The 23160-nt window shown below is 37.7% G+C and overlaps 1 protein-coding gene across 5 annotated transcripts in view; it reads left to right on the top strand.

The window, feature by feature from the left end:
• Nucleotides 1-23160, top strand: part of LOC100770975 (partitioning defective 3 homolog B) — a 1032377-nt gene that overhangs the window by 662119 nt on the left and 347098 nt on the right. For 4 of the 5 annotated variants that reach the window (XM_035440979.1, XM_035440980.1, XM_027397031.2 and 1 more), the window contains 2 exons: nucleotides 9609-9653; nucleotides 19265-19309. In XM_035440979.1, the coding sequence (XP_035296870.1) occupies nucleotides 9609-9653; nucleotides 19265-19309 (90 nt within the window). The remainder of the gene's footprint in view (nucleotides 1-9608; nucleotides 9654-19264; nucleotides 19310-23160) is intronic. The other variant, XM_027397033.1, reaches the window with a different exon arrangement.

Here is a 23160-nt window from a genome sequence, read left to right on the forward strand (position 1 = left end):
GAGCAGGAACACATCTGAATTGGAACTCTGTATGCTGGGAGGCTTGCCAAGAAGATGGTGTGATTAAACATGGGCGCTATCTAGTACTGGATCTATCTATAGTCTCCCTTTTAGCAAAAGCTTTGTTTTAGTGTGTGTGTGTGTGTGTGTGTGTGTGTGTGTGTGTGTGTGTGTGTGTGTATATGTATATATGTGTGTTTGTATGTATGTGTGTCTATATATATGTATTGCATGTATTTGTGTGTGTAGGTATGTGTATTGTGTGTGTTTGTATGTGTGCATAGTCTGTGTATATATGTGTGTTTGTGTACTGTGTGTTTGTATGTGTATGTTTATTGTGTGTGTGTAATATGTGTGTATATGTGTGTACGTGTGTTTCAGAAAGTGTAGTAACTTTTTAGCACATTAAAAATCCGAAGTGCTGAAAACTCAAAAAAGTCTGCACAGAGAAACGATATGCCAAATAGTCACTGACATAAGAAAACACTATAAATTAAGACAGTAATAGTTCATGGTTTCTGAGAAGGGAACTTAATTTACAGCTAGAATCAGGTTTACATTCCTTAGAAATTCTGGAAATCCATCACTGGCACAGAAATTGATCTGTTAAAGGAGAGGAAAATTGATTCCTAATATTGGCAATTACATCAATTTTAAGTTCCGAAGGGACAGCCCTTGGAAACAAATTTATTAACCACTAAGGAATTACTTGCTACTCTAGAAAATGATCTAAAGAGTAGTATTTATAGCCTCATTTGAAGAAAGATCTTCACTGTGGCAGACACCAGCTTCAGGATTGTTGTCTCAATTATGTTACAGATATTAAGATAAAAAAGTAAGTGAAGTCAAGCTATCTATATAAAAAGCAAGCTTTGCATCATATTTTGAGTGCCTCTTTTGCCTCAAAGTATCTGCATATGAAGGAGTGGGAATCTGAGCACATTTGCATATTCCCATTCATGACATAGTGTTGGCATTCTCAAAAAGAATAAGTGTAGCTGATGGCAATTTTTATCTGAAGAGATTTGTGCATGTTAGCAATATACCATATCCTGTCAGCATAAGAAGAGCATATGGGCCCATTAACTCACCAAATCTGCCACTGTTCTGCAAATTTTTATTAAGCAAGCGAAGTCCTTAATAGTCACTTATGTTATAGAATGCGTGTCAAATGCTATCAATAAGCAAGGGGATTGTTTTCCCCTAGTGAGAAGGCATTTCAAGTGCGTAAGATGGCTTGACAAAAGGATAAAACACTTGAAGCAACCACTGTATTAATAAAAATGCATCCTACAGGGAGCCAACATGTGAATGTATTATGTGCACTTTAATGTCTGCTGCTAAAAAGTTTGCAGGGTGCCATCTTGATCATAAGCTTTTTTCCCTCCATATTTTCTTTTTCTGAATTCTAATAATGACCCTGATTGAAATTAAGAGAAAAGAAAAATACAGTATGGTATTGCAAGGAGGAGGAGGAGGAGGAGGAGGAGGAGGAGGAGGAGAAGAAGAAGAAGAAGAAGAAGAAGAAGAAGAAGAAGAAGAAGAAGAAGAAGAAGAAGAAGAAGAAGAAGAAGAAGAAGAAGGCGTTCTTGCAGTTGAGCAGTTCTCCTTAGCTTCAAGGACTTAAGAATTAGAAACTTGGGCCACCATGGCTGCTCAGTTCCCCACACAAGTCCTCTGGTGAGTCAGAGAACACACCAGGAAATTAACAAACATCTAGACCAAACTGTCATCTTTATTAAGCACCTGTGGCAATCAAGCCAAATAGTGCCCATTGATTGTATGTTGAATGCCAGGAAGCAGGAGGTTAGTATAGAAATCCCATTAGCTAAATAATGCTAGAGGAACCTCAAAAGAGACAGCTTTGTGATAGCTCTAAGCTTTTAGTATGCCTATAGAGAAAACAGTGGTTGTAGTAAGAATGACTGTGAACTACATCTTCAGGACTCAACATTTCATTCATATCTTTTCAATTGCTAGAACATTCCTTTAATATACCCAAGAGAAAATAATTCAGGTACTTGTGTAAAATTGAAGAATTCAAAAGAGACTGGGATGAACACTAGAAATTTTATAAAGAAAGAAAAGTGAAACAATATTCTGTTGGAACCAAAATAGAAAACCTTAAGGCTCTTCCTCCACCAGCACTATTCCATGATGCTTTGGTTTCTTTGCTCTCTTGGAATAGGAGACCTTCCTTGGGAGAGGCACAACCAGTTTTCCATTTCTTATACAAGCCTTACATCAAAATTATAGACCTGTCATGAACCATGTTCCTACCATTTCAGTCACTGCACTATCTCAGTATAATGCATCGAAACAACTATGTTGAAGTACCAGCCCCGAGAGATAACTAACAGTCGTTCTAAGGTGATGGGGTTATAAAGGAAGTTGGGTATTAATTATAATACTTGCCATTTAAAAAATTGGTGGTGTGGGTAATTTTACCTCATTTTCTCATTTGCCACTGTTATTTAAATTGCTTCCCAGCACTAAGCATGTGCATAAAAGATGATTGTTCCAAATTTAACCTTTTAAATAAAATGTGTTCTATTAATTAAGTCATTACTGCGCCCTCTCCTTTTCATTATGTTTGTTCGTTTGTCATTGGTCCTAAAGATAGGCATCTGTGCCAGGGAATATTTTGGAGAAAGACCCCTAATTTTTATGCCTATCACCCATTTGGATTTTCCACACTTTTTAAAAAATAGTTTATTTTAGTGTTCTAAAGAATTCCAACTTGTCAATTATTAAAATAATGATAAGTATTCCTCCTAGGGATAATAGACATTCAATCAAAAAGTTTAAAAGTTCCTTATAAAACCTAATGTGACTAGGAAATTTACTTAGATTTTAAAAAAAAAGCAATCTACAAAGACAGTTCAAGGAAATCCCATTTTTAGAATAGCCATTCATGGTAAGAACCTTTACTCAACTGTATTTTCCATGCACATCTTCCAAATCAAAATAAATTATAGTCAGATACACTGGGGAAGGGTGTCCATGGTGGCTGTTTATCTTTTGGATAACACAGGAAAAGCACCCAATGCCCTGTTAAGGTGTGATGTGTTCTCATTTACTCTTTCTGCATTTCTTTATGATCCTGAGGAAGTATAACAGCCAGCACCATCAAGACCAAATTCACCCAACACCACTCTCACTGCTTCTACGTCTCAAAAGTTTTAAGTATGGAGAATGTTTACCTGCATCTGTGCAGAGTAATTTTTCATAATTTTTAAAATGTTATCTCCCATAATTTCCTGTGTGCTGCTTGTATCCCCATTCTTAACATGGGGAAGTCGGGAGGTTAGAAGAGTGTAGTCATTTTCCTGGTAACACTGGCAGCTTAGTTACATTGGTGCATTTACCACCAGTCATGCTGTTCTTTCTGCCTTTCTGTTTAGTATCTCATGAATGATGACCATAGCTAAGGTGTTGTATGTGTTTACCATGTGATCTTCCAAGCACTTAGCATATACTTTCCTCTGTCATCGTCACCACAAATCGGTGGGGTGGCAACATTTCACTCATTTTATAGTAGTGAAACTGGTGTGAACAAAGCGAAAATGACTTTTAAGACACTTACCGAAATAACTCTAAAACTTTTAATAATGGAGCGAAACTTGTCAGGTTTCCAAGCCAGGTTCCTAACTCTCAGGATGACTTCTCATGTTAAGTGAGAAGAAATAGTTTAGGTTGAACACAATTGACCTTTAAATGCCCAAACATGCTAATCAAAATTATAGCCAACATCATTTATATTAGTCTGCAGAAATATTTTTTGACAGAATCTTGCTGTGTAACCCAAGACAGCCTTACACTTGTCCAGATAATACTGCCTACATCTGCAAAGTTCTAAGATGACGAGCATGTACCCCATTCCTGACCCAGATTTTTTATCTAATGTCATAAATTCAAATAAGAAGACTGCTGATTTTCTAGCATATAATTGTTGAAATGTTGTCCTGTATTTAATTTGCATCATTTGTTCTTAAAATTCCTCAGCTAGTAAATCTTCTGTGATTGCCACAGAGACAAAGGAACAGCTAAGACTGTCATTTAATCTCTGCTCCTTCAGTTGATAAGATGTAGGCCACCAAGACTTGTAGTACTTGTCTTCCCAGATTGTTATGAAGGCTAAAATAATTAAACAGTTGTAAAATACGTAGGGTAGAAGCCATGTATTACAAGAGCTCAGCATTACCAGCTACTGTTATATTTTAGTGATCAACATAGTTGATTTCCAATATTTTTCTACTTATACTTTAGATTTCATTGTACATATTTTGAGGCACAAGAAGGAAAGAACTTGGGCGCCAGTGCCTGATAAGTACTGTTTGACTTATCATCCAACTATAAATATAACCAAAAGTCTAACAAGATACTAAGACAGTTGAGAAAGGATAACCATAGACAAGCAGTGCTTTCAATTCCAACATAAAGAAATAGCCAGGAAAAGATGGCAGGGGCATGGCTGATTATGTGTGGTGACTGGGTCAGTTACAAATGACTGATGTGGGCAGAGGGAAGAGCCAGGCTCCTTAGAAAAGATGTAGATGGCCTTCCTGGTTTTCCAGTTCCCCCTCAACTTGTTTCCAATCCTTGAGTACCAGAGGTTTATAGACCAGCATGGACATTAGTAATGGTCAATGAAGGTACAGCAGTAGTTGGATACTCACATAGTTATCCATAAAGTGTTGTTTAGGAATTCTATGCCTATGTCCAGGGGACATATGGATTAGTGGTGTTCACATACTATCTTTGCCTGATATTAATATCAGTTTTTATAATAACCCTATGTGACACAGTGGAAATCCTTTTTGTGTGTTTCCTAGTAGGGCCTTTGTAGAATCTAAATTATTTATTTCAATATTTGATAATATTCAGTGTATGAGGTCACTCAGTCCTAGAGTCATCTTTGAGGGAAAGTTTTCCTTAAAACTCATTTTAAAATTTAACTGTTAGGACATATATATTATTTATTCTATGTTTTGTTAAAATTTTTTATTAGTTCAAGTTAGGGAACAAGCTTGTTTCACATGTAAGTCCCTTCTCCCTCTCCCTCTCCCTCTCCCTCTCCCTCCCCTCACCGCCATCCCTCCTCCCCCACCCCCAACCTACTCCCCACCCCATCCACCCACCACTCCCCAGGCAGAGTAGTGCCCTCAATGGGGGCTCTGCAAAGTCCGCCAAATCTTCCTGTGCTGGGCCTGGGTCCTTCCCCATGTGTCCAGGGCCAGAGTGTATCCCTTCATATGGGATGGGCTCTCAAAGTCCCTTCTTACACCAAGGAAAAATACTAATCCACTACCAGAGGCTCCCTGGAGTGCAGAGGCCTTCTTATTGACATCCATGTTCTTGTACTGGCCTCCCAGACAGCATCTGGGGTTGATGTGCTCTCCCTTGTTCAGGCCAACTGTTTCTGTGGGTTTCTCCAACCTGCTACAGACCCCTTCAATCTTCATTCCTCCCTCTCTTCAACTAAATTCCAGATTTCAGCTCAGTGTATATCTGTGGATGTCTGTCTCTGCTTCCATCAGCCACTGGAGGAGGGCTCTAGGATGGCATAAAGAGAAGTCATCAATCTCATTTTAGGGGAAGGGTTTTTAGGTTATCCTCTCCTCCATTGCCTGGATTGTCAGATCGTGTCATCCTTGTAGGTCTCTGGAGATCTCCCTAGTTCCAGATCTTTTCTCAGACCTATAGTGGCTCCCTCTAATATGGTATCTCTCATCCTGTTTTCTCTCCTCTATTCTTCCCCCAACTGAATATTTCTGCTCCTTCATTTCCTCTCCACTACTCCTCTTCTGCTTATTGTGGCAGCTCCCTCTCCCTTACCCTCATGCTCCCAATTAGCTCAGGAGTTCATGCCACTTCCCATTCCTGGGGTCCATTTATCCCTTCACGTTTCCTAGTTTCTTTGGTGAAGAGGATTATAGGCTGGTAATCCTTTACTCTATGTCTAAAATTCATATATGAGTGAGTACATACCGTTTTTGTCTTTTTGTGACTGGGTTACCTCACTCAGGATGGTTTCTTCTAGTTCCATCCATTTGCCTGCGAATTTCAAGATTTCATTGCTTTTTTTCTGCTGAGTAGTACTCCCTTGTATAAATGTACCACATTTTCTCTATCCATTCTTCAGTTGAGGGGCATCTAGGTTGCTTCCAGTTTCTGGCTATTACAAACAATGCTGTTATGAACATGGTTGAACATATGTCCTTGTTGTATGAACATGCGCTATTTGGGTATATACCCAAGAGAGGAATGGCTGGATCTTGAGGTAGACTGATTCCCATTTCTCTGAGCAACCACCATACTGATTTCCAGAATGGTCTTACAAGTTCGCACTCCCACCAGCAATGGAGGAGTGTTCCTTTTTCTCCACATCCTCTCCAGCAGAGATTGTCATTGGTAATTTGATTTTAACCATTCTGACAGGTGTGAGGTAGTATCTCAGAGTTGTTTTGATTTGCATTTCTCTGATGGCCAAGGATTTTGAGCACTTTCTTAAGTGTCTTTCAGCCATTTCAGATTCCTCTGTTGAGAATTCTCTATTTAGTTCTGCACCCCACTTTTTAATTTCATTGTTTGGTGTTTTGGTGGCTAGCTTCTTGAGCTCCTTATATATTTTGGAAATCAGTCCTCTGTCAGATGTGAGATTGGTGAAGATCTTTTCCCATTCTGTGGGTGGTCGTTTTGTCTTACTGACTATGTCCTTTGCCTTGCAGAAGCTTCTCAGTTTCAGGAGGTCCCATTTATTAATTGCAGACCTCAATGTCTGTGCTTCTGGTGTAATGTTCATGAAGCGGGCTCCTGTGCCAATTGGTTCAAGGGTAATTCCCACTTTCTCTTCTAGAAGATTCAGTGTGGCTGGATTTATGGTGAGATCTTCGATCCATTTGCACTTAAGTTTTGTGCATGGTGACAGGTATGGATCTATCTGCAATCTTCTGCATGTCCGAATCCAATTGTGCCAGCACCATTTGTTAAAGATGCTATCTTTTTTTCATTGTATAGATTTAGCACCTTTGTCAAAAATAAGGTGTTCGTAGGTGCGTAGGTTAATGTCAGGGTTTTCAATTTTATTCCATTGGTCTATCTGTCTATTTTTGTGCCAATAACAAGCTGTTTTCAGAACTATGGCTCTATAGTAGAGCTTGAAGTCAGGGATGGTGATGCCTCCATAAGATCCTTTATTGTAAAGAGTTGTTTTGGCTAGCCTGGGTTTTTTTATTTTTCCATATAAAGTTGAGTATTGTTCTTTCAATGTCTGTGAAAAACTGTATTGGGATTTTGATGGGGATTGTGTTGAATCTGTAGATTGCTTTTGGCAGGATTGCCATTTTTACTATGTTAATTCTACCTATCCAAGAGCATGGGAGATCTTTCCATTTTCTGGTATCTTCTTTAATTTCTTTCTTTAAAGTCTCAAAGTTCTTATTGTACAGGTCTTTCACTTTTTTGGTTAGTGTTACCCCAAGATATTTTATGTTGCTTGTGGATATTGTGAAAGGTGATGTTTCCCTGATTTCTTTCTCATTGGATTTATCATCTGTATATAGTAGGGCTACTGATTTTTTGAGTTAATTTTGTATCCTGCTACCTTGCTGAAGGTGTTTATCAGCTGTAGGAGTCAACAGACACTGAGGAAATCCAGAGAATCTTCAGATCATACTTTGAAAACCTGTACTCCACAAAATTCGAAAATCTAAAGGAAATGGACAGTTTGCTGGATAAATATCACTTACCAAAATTAAACCAAGATCAGATAAGCAGTTTAAATTGACCTATAACCCCTAATGAAATAGAAGCAGTCATCAAAAGCCTCCCAACCAAAAAAAGCCCAGGACCAGATGGCTTCACTGCAGAATTCTACCAGAAATTCAAACAAGAGTTAATGCCATTACTCCTCAAACTCTTCTGCACAATAGAAGCAGATGGGATATTGCCAAACTCTTTCTACAAGGCTACAATCACTTTGATACCCAAGCCACACAAAGATATGACTAAGAAAGTGAACTACAGACCGATATCCCTCATGAACATTGATGCTAAAATACTCAATAAAATATTGGCGAACCGAATCCAAGAACATATCAGAAAAATCATCCACCATGATCAAGTTGGCTTCATTCCAGGAATGCGGGCATGGTTCAACATATGAAAATCCATCAATGTAATCCACCATATAAACAAACTGAAAAAGAAAAACCACATGATCATCTCACTAGATGCTGAAAAAGCCTTTGACAAAATCCAACATCCCTTCATGATAAAGATCTTGGAGAGAACAGGAATAACAGGAACATATCTAACATGATAAACGCAATATATACCAATCCAATAGCCAACATCAAACTAAATGGAGAGAAACTCAAAATGTTTCCTCTAAAATCAGGAAAAAGACAAGGCTGTCCACTCTCTCCATATCTCTTCAATATTGTACTTGAAGTTCTAGCTAGAGCAATAAGACAAGAAAAGGGGATCAAAGGGATATAAATTGGAAAGGAAGAAGTCAAACTTTCACTATTTGCAGATGACATGATAGTCTACATTAATGACCCGAAAAACTTTATTCTATGTTTTTAAGCTTTACTAACATGCACTTTTTAAGAGTTTTTTCCTAATTGCTTGAGAGGTGTATATTTCATGACACAATTCTTCCAAACTATTGAGGTTAGACCTGTCATCATTTCCAAGTGATCCCCTACACTATGAAGCTTAACAGTGCAACTGTTGGGAGTAGACATCGTTTTACTCTCTGTGTGAACTCCAAATGTCGTTTTCTTTCTATTTGCTATTGGTTTTCTAGGTCACAGGGATATGGGGGCAGGCTGACTTTGAAGACATTGGGAAAAAGTAGTAAGCTGGTTCTGTGCTTTACAAACTCCATATGCATTGACTTCCATGAATATCATATGGCATGTCTTTATTGCAAGGGACACCAATAGATTCTTCCATGTACCCTTTCTGCACAGTCTCCAGGAAGTTGTCTAGATTGAAAGTGAGAGTGATCATGATTTGACTATATTTGTTTTCCATCTTTATAAGTCTGTCCTTTGTGACCTAATGCCTACTTTGTTGAATGTTATTATTACAGATTTTGTCATTTCTTCATAAATCTCCTCTCTCTCTCTCTCTCTCTCTCTCTCTCTCTCTCTCTCTCTCTCTGTCTGTGTGTGTGTGTGTGTGTGTGTGTGTGTTTTGGTCAGATAAAGAAGAGTGGCCCTTGAGTCTTGAATATGTACATATATATTGCTTTAATACTAAAGGAGCTTTGTTATCTATTATATATCCAAAGGCCCTTGAATTTAGTTCTTCTCTAACATACAACAAAGAAAGAACCCAGGTAAAAGAACTGCAAGTACTGAAAACTTTTTATAAGTGTTACATTCATTGGAGGTCTAATAGACATAGCTGTACATAGTTGACTATAAAAAGTCTATGAATAAAATTGAGGCTCCCCAGGATAGACTGGAAGAAAAAAAACTTCAAATCTTTGTCAGTAAAAGATTTAATTTGTTATGAATATACTAATTTATGGTTTTAAAGTGCCTGATTAATAGGAAGGTCTAATTCTCATCTCTTTTATTTCTTCTCCTCAGTGCCAGATGAAAGCAAAGCTCGGTCATTGGCTGATCGCAGATTGGGTAAGAAATTCCTTGTAACTGGCTTTCTCTTCCTGGAAATCGCTGGCTGTGTGTCTGTAGCATTTGGACCCTGTTTCTAGGCACTAGCCAGGGAAAGGCTTTCTAATTAATACATGAGTTGTCTCTGTCTTCTACAAAGATGAATTATCCCTTGGCTGTGTGCATAATGGCATAATGCATGCTGACTCAAAATGTTCAAGAGAAGAGAGGAAAGGTTTCCAAAATAATCATCATAAAACCAAATCCTTAAACCTATATGCTAGATGAACACTTTCAAGAAACAAAAACATTGAAAAGGAAAGCTAAGAAAAATTGTAAAATTTTCCTACATGATTTTCAGGTTAAAATTGGGAGACAGAGAATATCAAAGGAAAATGTGGTCATTTCTCAAGGGGGGGAAATACGCATGTGTAATGTTGCCTGTCACCAGAAGAGACTGTGCCAGAGATGGCTATATTATCCTTCTTCTTCCTCCTGAATAAGCCCCCATGCTGTTCTCTAAGAAGTTGCCTGGTTCCTTAAAGTCTTCTAGGACTTACTCTACTCCAATGAGTTCCTTTGTGTATCAATCCCAAACCTTCCCTTCTCTTCCTAGTGGCCTCCCTTCTCTTTGTCCTTATAACTGGCTTTCTCTTTTCCTCTGTTCTTCCCTCAGTGTCATCCAGGCATATTATTTGCAAACACATAAAGTCACTAAGACAGCAAACCCTGCAGTAATTCCCTACCTCTAGGGGTGCCTCATTTTGTGGAAAAATTCCCATTTGACTCAGATAGACTACTCTACAGAGGGGCTATGGTTGGCATTCTTCCATGATGAAACAAAGAATTCTTACCCATCACTGTGTTTGTGCACCAATTACCTTTCCAGTAGGAAGTGGCATTGATGCCTCATTAACTTTGTCATATCCCAGAGCAAGATTATGATATTTTTTCTTTTTCTCCTTCTTTAGATTTTCTAATGATTGCAGCAGGGAACAGCTGGTTCATAACTCTTAGGTTCTTACTTCCATTCTTCCCAATAAAGAGTCTAAATAGTTAGATACCATGGACAAAAAAGCATTCTGTTTATGTGGTTATTAAGAATGCTTATGAACTGGGTTTGTGGAAATGAGCAAATAATAAGCTTTCTGGTTAATTCCAAAAATTCCAATCTTATTTTAATCTTATTTAAAAAAAATCACCCTTTGCTGGTAATCAAAAGTGACTGTCACTCTTTTGAACTGAGAATATCATCTTAGATTATTGCTATAATATTTTAGTTAAGTTTAAAAGTTGGCTTTTACCTAATGTGATATAAATATTTATAAAGAACTACTTTACAAAACTTGAAATAATGACCTTACAGATTTTGAAAAATCAAAATTGGCAGGATTTCATAGCTGGCAGATAGAGAGCTTGTAAAATTCTACGTGACAACTTTACCTCAGATAGCAGATAGAAATTGTACCAGCAAGCTTTATACTATAAGAAACATAATGTTAAAATATACTAAATGACATATAGCTTTGTTACTAATATGTAACCACTCCAACAATCAGTGTTCTTATATCTTGAGACTTTTACATAATCACTGCATCAGAGAGTTTATTGTTGAAAATCTGTTGAATCCATGTAAATGTGAAAAAGTCAACTTTATCTTACATGGGCCTCTGATTCAATTTGAGCTATGAGGCATCAACCACTTAATGATTATGGCAAGTAAGAAATTTGTTAACTTTAGAGAAAACATAACATAAAATGAAGAGGGCTAAACAAACACCTATAATTATATACTGATGTGTTACAGTAAACAAGTACATCCTATACAATATTAGAGACACTTGTGAAAAAATGCAGAGCATCATTAGAGAAGACATGTGACTAAAAGTTTGTAAATGAATATGCTCCAAGAATGTACCCTTTACTAGTTTTTTACATATATGATTTGAAAATTAACCTTAAATATTATTTTTCCAGACATTCATCTCTCAGACAAAAACTCAGCTCCCGAAAGGGTTCTATATTCATGTAGAGCTGTGGTTCTCAACCTGTGGTTTGCAAACCCTCTGGATGTTGAACAACCCTTTCATATGTGTCACACACATATCAAATATCCTGCACATCAGATATTTACATTACAATTCATAACAGTAGCAAACTTAGAGTTATGAATTAGCAAAAAAATAATTTTATGATTGGGTGTCACCACAATATGGGAAACTGTAACAAAGGGTTGCAACATTAGGAAGGTTGAGAACCACTGATGTAGAGGGATTTCTCATTGGATGTTGGTGATGAAGGTGGTGGTCGTATGATAGCAACAAAGGCTTAAGGGTTCCTTTAATTCTGACAACTTCTCTCAGTCAAGTCATTTACAACACTTACAACAAATAGATTATATATACCTAGATAGATAAGTGACAAAAGATAGATAGATAGATAGATAGATAGATAGATAGATAGATAGATAGATAGATAGACAGACAGACAGATAATAAATCTGCAATGTCAAACTTTTATGGATACTCTGTAACCAAAAATTGTCAGGCTATATTTTACCTTGCAAGGGACCAGGATGATACTTTTGGCAATATTCAAGTGATCCCTTGAAGTTTTCTTGAAATATGATTTTTCTTTCCCAAGTCCTATCTTTGGAATACTTAAGTAATACATCAGGATCTTTTTTGGATAAGAATAGCCTTCTCTTTAATTCCAGAAATGTGGACAGCTTTAACATTATCCAAGACTATCAGGAAGTTAAAGTAAATTAAATTGTATATGCTGACTTAAGTCTACCATCCATCTTATTTGGGAGATATTCAACATTTAATAAATTCATTCGAGTTGAGCTTTCTTCTGAGTCAGCTTCTTAGTGAGTACAGAGCCATTGTATGCCAAGTTCCATCTGCTGGTCTGGCTTGGGTGCATCCCAATTTTGTGACAAGATTTTTGGCACCTTTTCCTGGGCTTAATCTTTAAGTGGTTAATGCCCCAGGCTAAAATTATATCAAAGGCCCCAGGTAAGATAAATCTTTCTATAATTTTTGACTCAAAATGGTAGCCTCCTTCACCCCTTCTGGAATCAACGCATTATTCTTCAGATTCCCATAACAACTTCATGAGCTTTGCCAAATTGCCAGTGCATTCTATCCCTTTCCCTCAGTGAGGGCTGTAATCTTGTGGGATCTTCTCCATGTAAGGGAGGTCTTTATGTCTACAGAATGGTCAGACCCACCCAGAGATGTTAGAGATAAAATACCATTTGGTTAGCTCCTTTAAGAAACAGCATAAGTTTTAGTGAGCCTTGCAAAATCTTCCCCAATCTACTAACTGAACAAAATTCATACCCTAGAAATGCAAGACAGATAAATGTATTTTAAAAAGAAAACTTATTTTTTTACCATTTTTTATTTTTTGAAATAACGCTATTATTACATCACTAACTTCGTCCATTCCCTCCCCCTTTCCTCTCTCAAGTTCATGGCCCTTTGTGTGTGTGTGTGTGTGTGTGTGTGTGTGTGTGTGTGTGTGTGTGTGTGTGTGTGTGCTTCTGGAAACATAACTACAACCTGCTAAGTCTATGTAATATCACTTGTACATGTATGTTTTTATTGCTGGCCACTGGTATTATATAGTCAATTTGAAAATGACTTCAGTATTCTGAAGGAACCTTAGAATCCAGAGAAAATGAAATCAACTTGGCACTTGATATTTAAAATTACTGGTTTAATTTTGAGCATACTCAGAATTATAAAGGATATCTGCAATACTTCTTCCTTCTTCCCTGTCTATGTACTGAACCTCAACCAATAGTTCAGTGCTCCTCTTGTATTCAGTATGAAGGAGCTTATAAATTTTGCTTCTTTTTTTTCCTACTGTGTCATCTTCTTTTTCTGTTGTTTTGATTTACTGCTTGGAGCTGTTTTAATATGTATTGACTGTCTGCAGGGATCTTTGCTGACCCAGCTCTTTAGGATGATGCAGTACTGAGAAAGCCAGGGACTTCTTCTTTACGAGCTCTGACATATTAATTAGCAAAATGGACTAAAAAGCTTTCCGATTTCTGTTTTAATTTCTTATATTCTGAAATACCTGCCTCTGTAGCTGTAAAACAGACAAGTCTGTGAAAGTAATGGTGAGCAGTAAGTACAGCCCTTCTTTGAATCCAGCTTATCAATTAAGGAACACATGCTTATTAGCAACAGAAGTGGATTTCTGTGTAACAGGAGCCTTGCAGCCAATAAGTTTAGCTGATAGCTGACACAGTTGATTGGTGTAGAAATTAAACTTCAGGGCATTTAAACCTGATCTCCCAGCTGGTCACTGTGGGCTTAGGGAATGAAACATTATTGTGCTTCAGGACTACTCATGTTTTCCTAGAATGTTCCTAACACCCTATGTTCCCAAGAACTGAGACTATTGGAGAATATAGGTCCTTACATACCATTTATTGGGAAGACATGACTGACACCCATATTTTAAACAACTGTATTCCTCTTCTGTAAACTTGGGGAGCTGAAAAAGTAACATATATTTCAGATTGTGATAATCTCATGAAGAGGAGCAGCATCTAAATGTGATCGTTTTGCCTTTGTTTCCCCTCATGAAATATGCAAGTCTGTATGTATATGAATGAGTGGATCAAGCTGAGAGTTCTAGGAAGGAGAAAATCTGTATGCATTGTTTATAAATTAGTGATGTCTGGGATATGCGTTCTTGTCCCAAAGCTCAGAAGCTAATATGAAGTTGTGATTTTGGTAGACCCTCCATTCTATTCTAAGTGTGATGTGTCTAATCTGCAAATAGAACTTTTTTCAAGTATGACATAAGAAGTTTCTGGATTTTTGTATAAGATTAGAGCTTTTAAGATGACTATGTTGGTACATGCCTATAATCTCAGCACTCAGTAAGCTGTGGTTGGAAAAGCATGAGTTCAGATGCAGCCTTGACAAGATGTAAGTTCCAGGCCAACCTGTGCTACACGGTGAGATCTTGTTTCAAACAAAACCCAACAATAAACAAATAAAATCTTTGAAAGGGAAATGGAGTCTAGACAGCGACTTCACTACAAAGAAAAAATTACTTAGTGAAATTTCCTAAGTTTGTCTTTAATTTCACTTTTTTAGAGAATCAAAATTAAAATGTGTTATTTTAGTAATATGTCAAACCACGGCTGATTTCATATTTGAGTCTTCTAGTTGGGTTACTGCTATCCACGAATCTTTGAGATTTCTGTGGATGAAGAAATCAAAATTCAGTGTTGGTGGTTAGTGGGCTTGATCCTTGATTCTTTCCTCATTAATTAGTTAAGAAAACACAATGTAGATATCTGTTTATGTGCTGGGAATCTTGAAGTATTTGCCATTCATTATATTGGTTAAATGTTGTGTTTGATATGAGAAACATATATATATATATGTATATATATACACATATATATATATATATATATATACATATATATATATATCCTTCTGTCCCTAGCTTTGACTTACTTTTCAAAATGATTATGATGTTATTGTCAAAAAATTAGCAACATACATAAATCATGTACAAACTTAATTAGGAAGCAGCCTTGGCATTCTCTGTTCTGTAAAAGATTACTGAAGACTGTGGTCTCTAAAATTTGATGAATCAGACAGAATTAGAAACAAAGATACCTAACCTGTCTTTTTATAAGACTTAAATATAAAGCAAGTTTGTGTATCTCTTAAATTTCATGAGTAAATATAGATATTCTTTCAAATTAAATTTCAAAATACATTATTTTGTTCCTCTTCATGTGTATTAAATGTCTGTGCATTAGTTACTTGCTAATTAGTTAGTTGCTAGAATAAACATCATGACCAAAAGCAAGTTAAGAATACTAGAGTTGGACTGGAAAGATGACTCAGAGGTTAAGAGCACTGGCTCTGCTCTTCCAGAGGCCCTGAGTTCAATTCCCAGAAACCACATGGTGGCTCACAATCATCTGTAATGAGAGTGTGTGCCCTCTTCTGGCATACAGGGACACATGCAGGCAGAACACTGTATACATAATAAAGAAATAAATCTTTAAAAACAATAAGAATACAAAAGTTTATTTTAGCTTGTGGTTCCAGAGGGCTAGAGTCCATAGTAACAGGAAAGGCATGGCTTAAACAAGAGCAGGAAGCTGGCTGATCACATTACATCCACACACAGGAAGCAGAGAGAACAAGCAGAAAGTGGGGCTAGGCTATATACTCCCAAAACCCATCTCCAGTTATGTACTTCTTCCAGCAAAGGTGTACCTCCCTAAAGCAGTGGTACCTTCCTGATGCTGTGTCGCTTTCATACAGTTCACGTTGTGGTGACCCACAACCATACAATTATTTCTTTGCTACTTCACAACTATAATTTTGCTAGTTATTAATCATAATATAAACATCTGTGTTTTCAGTTGGTCTTAGGCGACCCCTGTGAAAGGGTCACTCAACCCCCCTCCCCCAAAGGGGTCATGACCCACAGATTGAGAAGCACCACTCTAAGGAGTCCATAACCTCCCCAAACAGCACCAGCAACTCGGGGCCAAGTGCCCAGATGCATGAGCCTAAAAGAGACATTGTCATTCTTTCTGTGCTAGAAATACCAAGGGAAATAAGACATCATTCTGCCTTATAAAGCATCATTACTATGTGTAAATACCCATTAGATATCAATTCAGTGCATTCTCACTGAAGAGGGCAATGGAGACATCTCACTGGGGAGGGAGCAGCAGTTGATGTCTTTGGCATAGGGAATGGCTACCAGCTTTGAGAATGGATGTGCTTTCATAGGAGACTGAGGAAGCTAAAGATAACATCAGGGCTTAGAAATAGTCCATGAGCTAACTCAATGAGGAATGAGCTAATATGAAGCATCAAAGTATATACAAGAAACTATAGGCAGTTCCAGGTAGACAGAGCACAAAGGAAGAGTTACAAAATTCCAGTCAAGAGAGTAGGCAAAGGTTTAATCATGGAAACTTCTGCTCAGGCAAAGGTGTGTCTAATGTTATCATACCTGCTCTGCACAGATTAAGGAGGGAAGAGGACCTTTTTTGTATTCTGCTTGGTTTTGGAGACTTGAAAAAGAACAATAAAGAAAATATAATGTAGAGAACATATATTTAAGTGATTAGAAATGGAAGGAAGAGAGATATGTTTAGGTAATAATGACTTGAAATAGGTCTTTATATAAAAGTAAACCTAGTAGGTGAGCGAAACAGAGTTTGGTGTGCTTGTGAGCATTGCCAATGAGCTATTGCTTCAGTATGTTGCATCAGCAAATGAAAAGCAAACTGGCATGTTAATCACGTAAGTGAAGATTTCAGCCACACAGAGCATAGGTTTAGCGTAAACCCTTGAGTTAGGACCAGGTATCATGTTGGTACCTCTACTCTTCAGTAGATGAGTAGTTTCCTGTGGTATGCACCTTTGACAACAAGAGTAATAAGATAGAGCTACTTGAGAGAAAGAAATTAATCTATAGCTTATATGCTAGAGACTTTCTGTTATAACTGGAGAGGGGGGAAGCAAGATAAGCAGGAATAGACAGAGTAAGGCAATCCAAAAAGGACTGTGAAGGAGGTGTTTTGTACACAGTGGTAGAGGAGTAGTGCACAGAAAGTAGAAATGAGAAATAAGGAAGAAGCTGAGCCTCCTCCCAACCTCAATCTTCACAGTTGAAGCGAGAAACTTGATTTGAGAGGGCTAAAGTGAAGCAAGATTCTGAGTGGTAAGCTAGACTTCAATTAAGACAAAGAGGCAGGAGAATTTCAGAGATGAGATTGAAATTGAAGAGCAATTTAAAAGCCATAGAAAGAGAAGACAAGTGTGAGATGAAGGAGAAAGTCAGGAGTGAAATTAGAGGGGGTTACAAGCCTTTCAGCACACAAAGGCAGGCTAGTTTCTCCATAGCTTGGCACTGATAAGATGGAAGTTGTGATGGGCCTGATTTGTTTAGATGGCTCTGCAGTTACCAAGAGAACTGGTCCTAACCTGTCTGGTGAAGAGAGAGATATTTGGCTGCTCCTGAGACTCTATGGTGACCTGAATGGGTCATTCTTTATCGTGACTTTCTTTGTCTGATGAAATAGACGATCAAAAATTTGCGAAGTTAGTGCTGGGAATATGGCTCAGTGTATAAAGTACTTGTCATGCAAGCATGAGAACCAGATTTTATCTCCTTAGAACTCAGGAAAAAGCCACATGGGCATGGTAGCCCACCTTTAATCTGAACCAGAAATCCTAGTCCTTCAGAGGCCAAGCTAAGGGTACTCTAGAGCAAACTAGCTAGATTTAGTCAAAAGAGCAAGTTTGGGGTACTGGGAGAAGCACTACCTCAGAAAATAAGGAGAGACCTTCACACATTCAAACACACACACACACACACACACACACACACACACACTGCATATACATGCATATGTAAAAACAAAAACAAAAAATTAATTTTCAAAGTGAAATAGTACTACACTAGAAAAATGCCAACTTTTTCACTACACATATAAATTGAAAATTGACTTTAGCTGGAGTTCCTTTCAGTAGACTGTGTGTGGAGTACGGGTGGGGACTGAGCATACAAGAAAGTACCTTGAGTATGAATAAGAGGTAGGAAAGGCTTAAGTGAGCTTTCTAGAAAGTTCAGAGGAAAATATATGATCTTTCTAAAAGGTTAAGAAAAATGGAGGTGTATCTAGGGAATATAGAAAAACATGGGTTTTTATTGGTTTATTTCATGTTCCATTAATGAAACACTCTAAGCAGTGTCTATGAGCTAAGAAAAAGATATCTGGGAGTGAAGAAGAAACAGAAAAGAGCCCATTGTTACTGGTGTAGAATTAAGAGGGTACTTCTGTAGCTGGTGCTTTGGGAGAATGAGCTTAGACTGCAGAGAATGGTGGGCTCACCTGCCGTGTGGATGAAAATGTAGATAGAAAACCAGAGAAACTTTAGGATGTTTATGGTGTCCATTTTCCAATGTCAAGTCAGTACATGCTGACCTTTTAGGATTGGCAAACTTGACTGTCCAAGATAATCAGAAACACCACAGGTAACAGTTAACCCATGAGGTAATTGGAATGTAAGTCACTGAAAACCCAGATAGGCAATTGAAAACTTACGTTTTTATATAATTTATTTGTTCTTTTAAATTTGCATTTTATATACCAACTACGGTTCTCCCTCCCACCCTTCCTCCTGCACCCCTTCACCTCCCCCGCCATCCACCCCCAGTTCACTTCTCCTCATGGGTAAAGGCTCCCATGAGGAGTCAACAAAATCTAACACAATAGATTGGGACAGGGCCAAGCCCCTCTCCCATGCATTAAGGCTAAACATAGCATCCCACCATAGGGAATGGGCTCCAAAAACTTGTTTTAAGCTGGGTGTGGCAGCATATTCATGTAATCCTAGTGCTCAAGGCAGAGGACAAAGAATTGAGGCCAGCCTGGAATACATAGTGTGACTCTGTCTCCAAAATGTTTCTTAAAAATCCAAGTATATATATATATATATATATATATATATATATATATATATATATATGTATATATATATATATATGATTCTTGTTTATGTAATATAAATATATATGTAACTCTTATTATGTATTACATATACATTTTACAGACACATACAAACACAGATATGCCACAATCAAGAATCAGATGGCAGGTAAGCTACCATTTTCCAAAACCAATCTCCAGTTCTCCATTTGTGGGTTACAGAACGTGAGAACTAAATGGAACACAACATTCTTCTGTAGGGGAAGCTGTAGCCACGCCTTCTTAGGGGCTGGCTACAGGGGTACCTGAGCAGGCTTGTGAGGGCGTGGTCAGAGTGAGTAGGGGGTCTGTATTTTTGGTTTTGGTTTCTCTTTGCTTCTTGCTGTGCAGACTACCACCGGCTGGCTGGTTCGCTCTGTAAGTAAGGCTTTTCCCTATTAAATACCCTTATATTTCTTCCTGACTCCATATTGGTAATTTCCTACTATATTCTTCCTAAACAAATAGCTTCTTTGCAAGAGTTGTCTGTGACTTCCAGAAAATGTTCTTGAAAAAGAGGATACCTCCTCAATGACAGAACTGAGCCTCAGATGGAGCCTCTTGCTTTGTGGACTTCATTCTGCCAGTTTGGAGAGATTCCTGATCTTAATGACCTTTCAAGTCCTCTCCATTTCCTCAAACCCAGAATGAATAGAAGAAAGATGGAGTTGTTTGACACAGCACTGGAACTATTTCCTCCAATGTTCTATCACTCTGTTTGGAGGACTTTCCTCTTGATGTCACAGAGCTAGTGTGAAGTTGAGTGCTCATGAAGTTTTGACATCAAACAATCACTTGGTACCTGTCAATTCTCATGTGCCCATCTAGCACCATTTTCTTTCTTTTTTCTAATTTAATTTAAATTAGAAACAATCTTATTTTACATATCAATCCCAGTTCCCTCTGCCTCCTATTCTCCCATACCCCCCAACTACTCCCATCCCATCCCCTATCCACTTTCCAGGGAGGGTTCGGCCTTCCATGGGGGGAATCATTAAAATCTGTCAAGTCATTTGGGGCAGGGCCTAGGCCCTCCCCTGTGTGTCTAGGCTAAAAGAGTATCCCTCCATGGCAAATGGGCTCCCGAAGTCCATTTGTGCACTAAGGATACAACCTGGTTCTAATGCCAGAGGCCCCATATACTACTCAGTGCTCCTAGCTGACACCCACGTTCAGGGGCCTTTTTTGGTCCTATGTTGGTTCCCCAGCTGTGGGGTCCATGAGTTCCCACTTGCTCAGGTCAGGTGTTTCTGTGTGTAGCACCATTTTCTTAAATGCAGATGTTTACTCCAGAATTTAGAAACACATTTGGAATTGGTTCCAAATCACTACTTGTTAGACATACAAAGCAGAGTTCCCATGGCTAGTGAAGTCTGGGATTTCCACTGCTGTGAGGAACTTAACACCCTTGCCTGTCTTTGTGGTACTGTTTGTCCACTTATTTAAATAATTCAAAAATTTTGGAAACTCTTAAATTTTTAAATAAGCTTTTAAAACATCATGCTTATAATTAAAAAACATGTAATTATTTTAAAACACAATAACAACTTCTTTGAAGAATAGAATTAATTTTTTCTATGCATTTATGTTGAGAGAAAAAATGAAATATACCATCATAAAGAAAAGGGCAAGTATAGAATGCTGATTATGAAGTCTGAGAACTTCTCCAAAGAAGTTGTTCATATACTATGTTTATAGTATGTTATGTCCCCCCTATACCTTTCTATGTTGATCTGGTTATGAGATTCTCATAGCCAGATTTTATTATCCCTTCCCTCTCATTATTCAGAATTAGGCATTTTATCTTTGAATATAAAATTTACTGTGTTTTAAATTTGCTGTGTTTTAAAGCATGAGAATTATTTTAGGACATTTAACATTGGAAACTCAAAGTTAAGCTCACTCTCTGAAGATTAAACATTCCATGTGTAAATCAGTTGTGGAAAACTAAACCAAGCAACCAACCACAACCCTCTAACTCCGGTGACCAAGAAAGAGACCAAGAAAGATTCTGGACTACCAACTTTCTGTCTTAAACATCTATGGGAAATTTATACTGTCTGTATTGACTAATGAAGATACATATATCTACAGTCCAGCAAGGAATTAAAGGTTTAGTTTTCTCAACTAAATTCTGATAACAAATTATATTGGAAGTTCAAGTTTAAAGCTCAAGTAGGGAAATATGAAAATGTGCTCTGACATAGGAACTCGCCAATTTGGTTGAATAATAATATAAATTAAGTTATATATTTTATTTTCATAAATCCTATATAAGTGTATAATATCAACTATGATTAGAATATTCTAAAATGCATTTGTTTTGACAGTTATGACTTTATATTAGATAAGTTGGGCTGTGCACGTATATATGGGCTATTTTTCATGAGCTAGGAAATATCCAAAGATACGTGTTTCAAGGAGAATTCCTATGACTTAAATTCTATTCCTGCAGCTGCCAATATCTTTGCTGAGTCCCTATCACCACGCTATGACCTACCATCCCAAGACCACCTTTTGCCACCACCACTCTCTAAAAACCCAATCTTCATTTCACAAGCATCTTGTTCAGTTATATGAATCTCTGGATTCTGATTTTATGTCTTTTATCTTTTTGATACTTTCGTGTCCTGATAACCTATTCTTCTGACAAGCCAACTCTAAAGCAGGGTTCTGACAAGCCTTTTATCAGGTTCAATTAATTCCTAGAGAAGCTCAGAGAACTCAGGGAAACACTTGACTTATATTAAAGGAGGATACAGATAGCAGCCAGAATGGGGAGAGGTGCTCAGACAGGTATGGGGGAGGTCCAGCCTTTCTGCTTTTCTCCATGTGCCTTGCCCTCTCAGTGCTCTCTGGCTTATGTTCAGCAGTCTGAGTGTTCTTGACAGCTGTGCCTCATAGGGCTTTTTAATGGAGGCCTCATTCCATAGGCACAACAGATCAAGTCATGGGCCAGTTACGTTCACCTCAGCTTTCAGCGTCTGTCTCCTCTCCAGATTTGGGGTGAGGAAGAACAGTTTCAACCATCTAATACTTTGATTAGTTCTTCTGTAGCAGCCCCCATTGAGAGATTACCTAAGAGCTGTCATTTCATAAAGACACAGGAAGACCCACCATTTAGAGACCCAATGTATTTTAGGAGCTGAGTGCCATGACATGAAATGAAATAAAAACCAAAAATATGCTTAGTTTACACACTGTAAAACTGTATAGAGTACCACTTTCCTAATCATACAAGAGAAATGGTCAAATAGGCAGACTTCACCCAGGGACCGGCAAAGATGACGTGCAAAGGACCCAACCACAAGAAAAACAGCAGTTTGTAGGAAGAAATGAAATACCCAGTCCCTGAGCTATACAGGGAACCTGTGTGGGGACAGAAGCCTTTCTGGAAAAATACTGGGGAAAGGCTTAACTATGAGACCCCATCATTTGTAGGTTACTGGGGGAAAAAAGAGCCATAATGAAAAACATGTTTAGAGAGTATTAAAAAAAACCTGTCAATTTTGGTATCCCAGGGGGCAGGAACTTAGCCTTTGTAATATATTTAATAATACACCCTTGTGGTGCTGTGTATAAAAAAAAGATCTTTTTAGAGGTTCATGATGCCCAACTGCATCCAATAAAAAGCAGACTTAACAATAAGAGAGGCTGATAGTAAATATGTCAAAATTAAATAGAAAACATTAAATAACCTAGATTACTCTTGCTAAACTAAGCAAATGCAAATTCATCCTTACTTTACAGTCAATCAGAAACAGTATCTCCTCACAAAGCAGCTTACCAACTCCCCCCACCAAAATATAGCCAAGCCATTGGAAATTACCCGCTTTTCAGAAGCCATTTGTTAATCAAATTTTTAATGCATGTATTTTAAAGCAGGCAAACCAAACCACAACTTCAAATAATAATAATAAAATGGCAGATCATTTTGTAAAAATATCATGATTTACCACTAGTGAGTAAATTGTCGAAGTA

Source organism: Cricetulus griseus, chromosome 2 (assembly GCF_003668045.3).
Source record: "Cricetulus griseus strain 17A/GY chromosome 2, alternate assembly CriGri-PICRH-1.0, whole genome shotgun sequence".
Classification (NCBI taxonomy): Eukaryota; Metazoa; Chordata; class Mammalia; order Rodentia; family Cricetidae; genus Cricetulus; species Cricetulus griseus.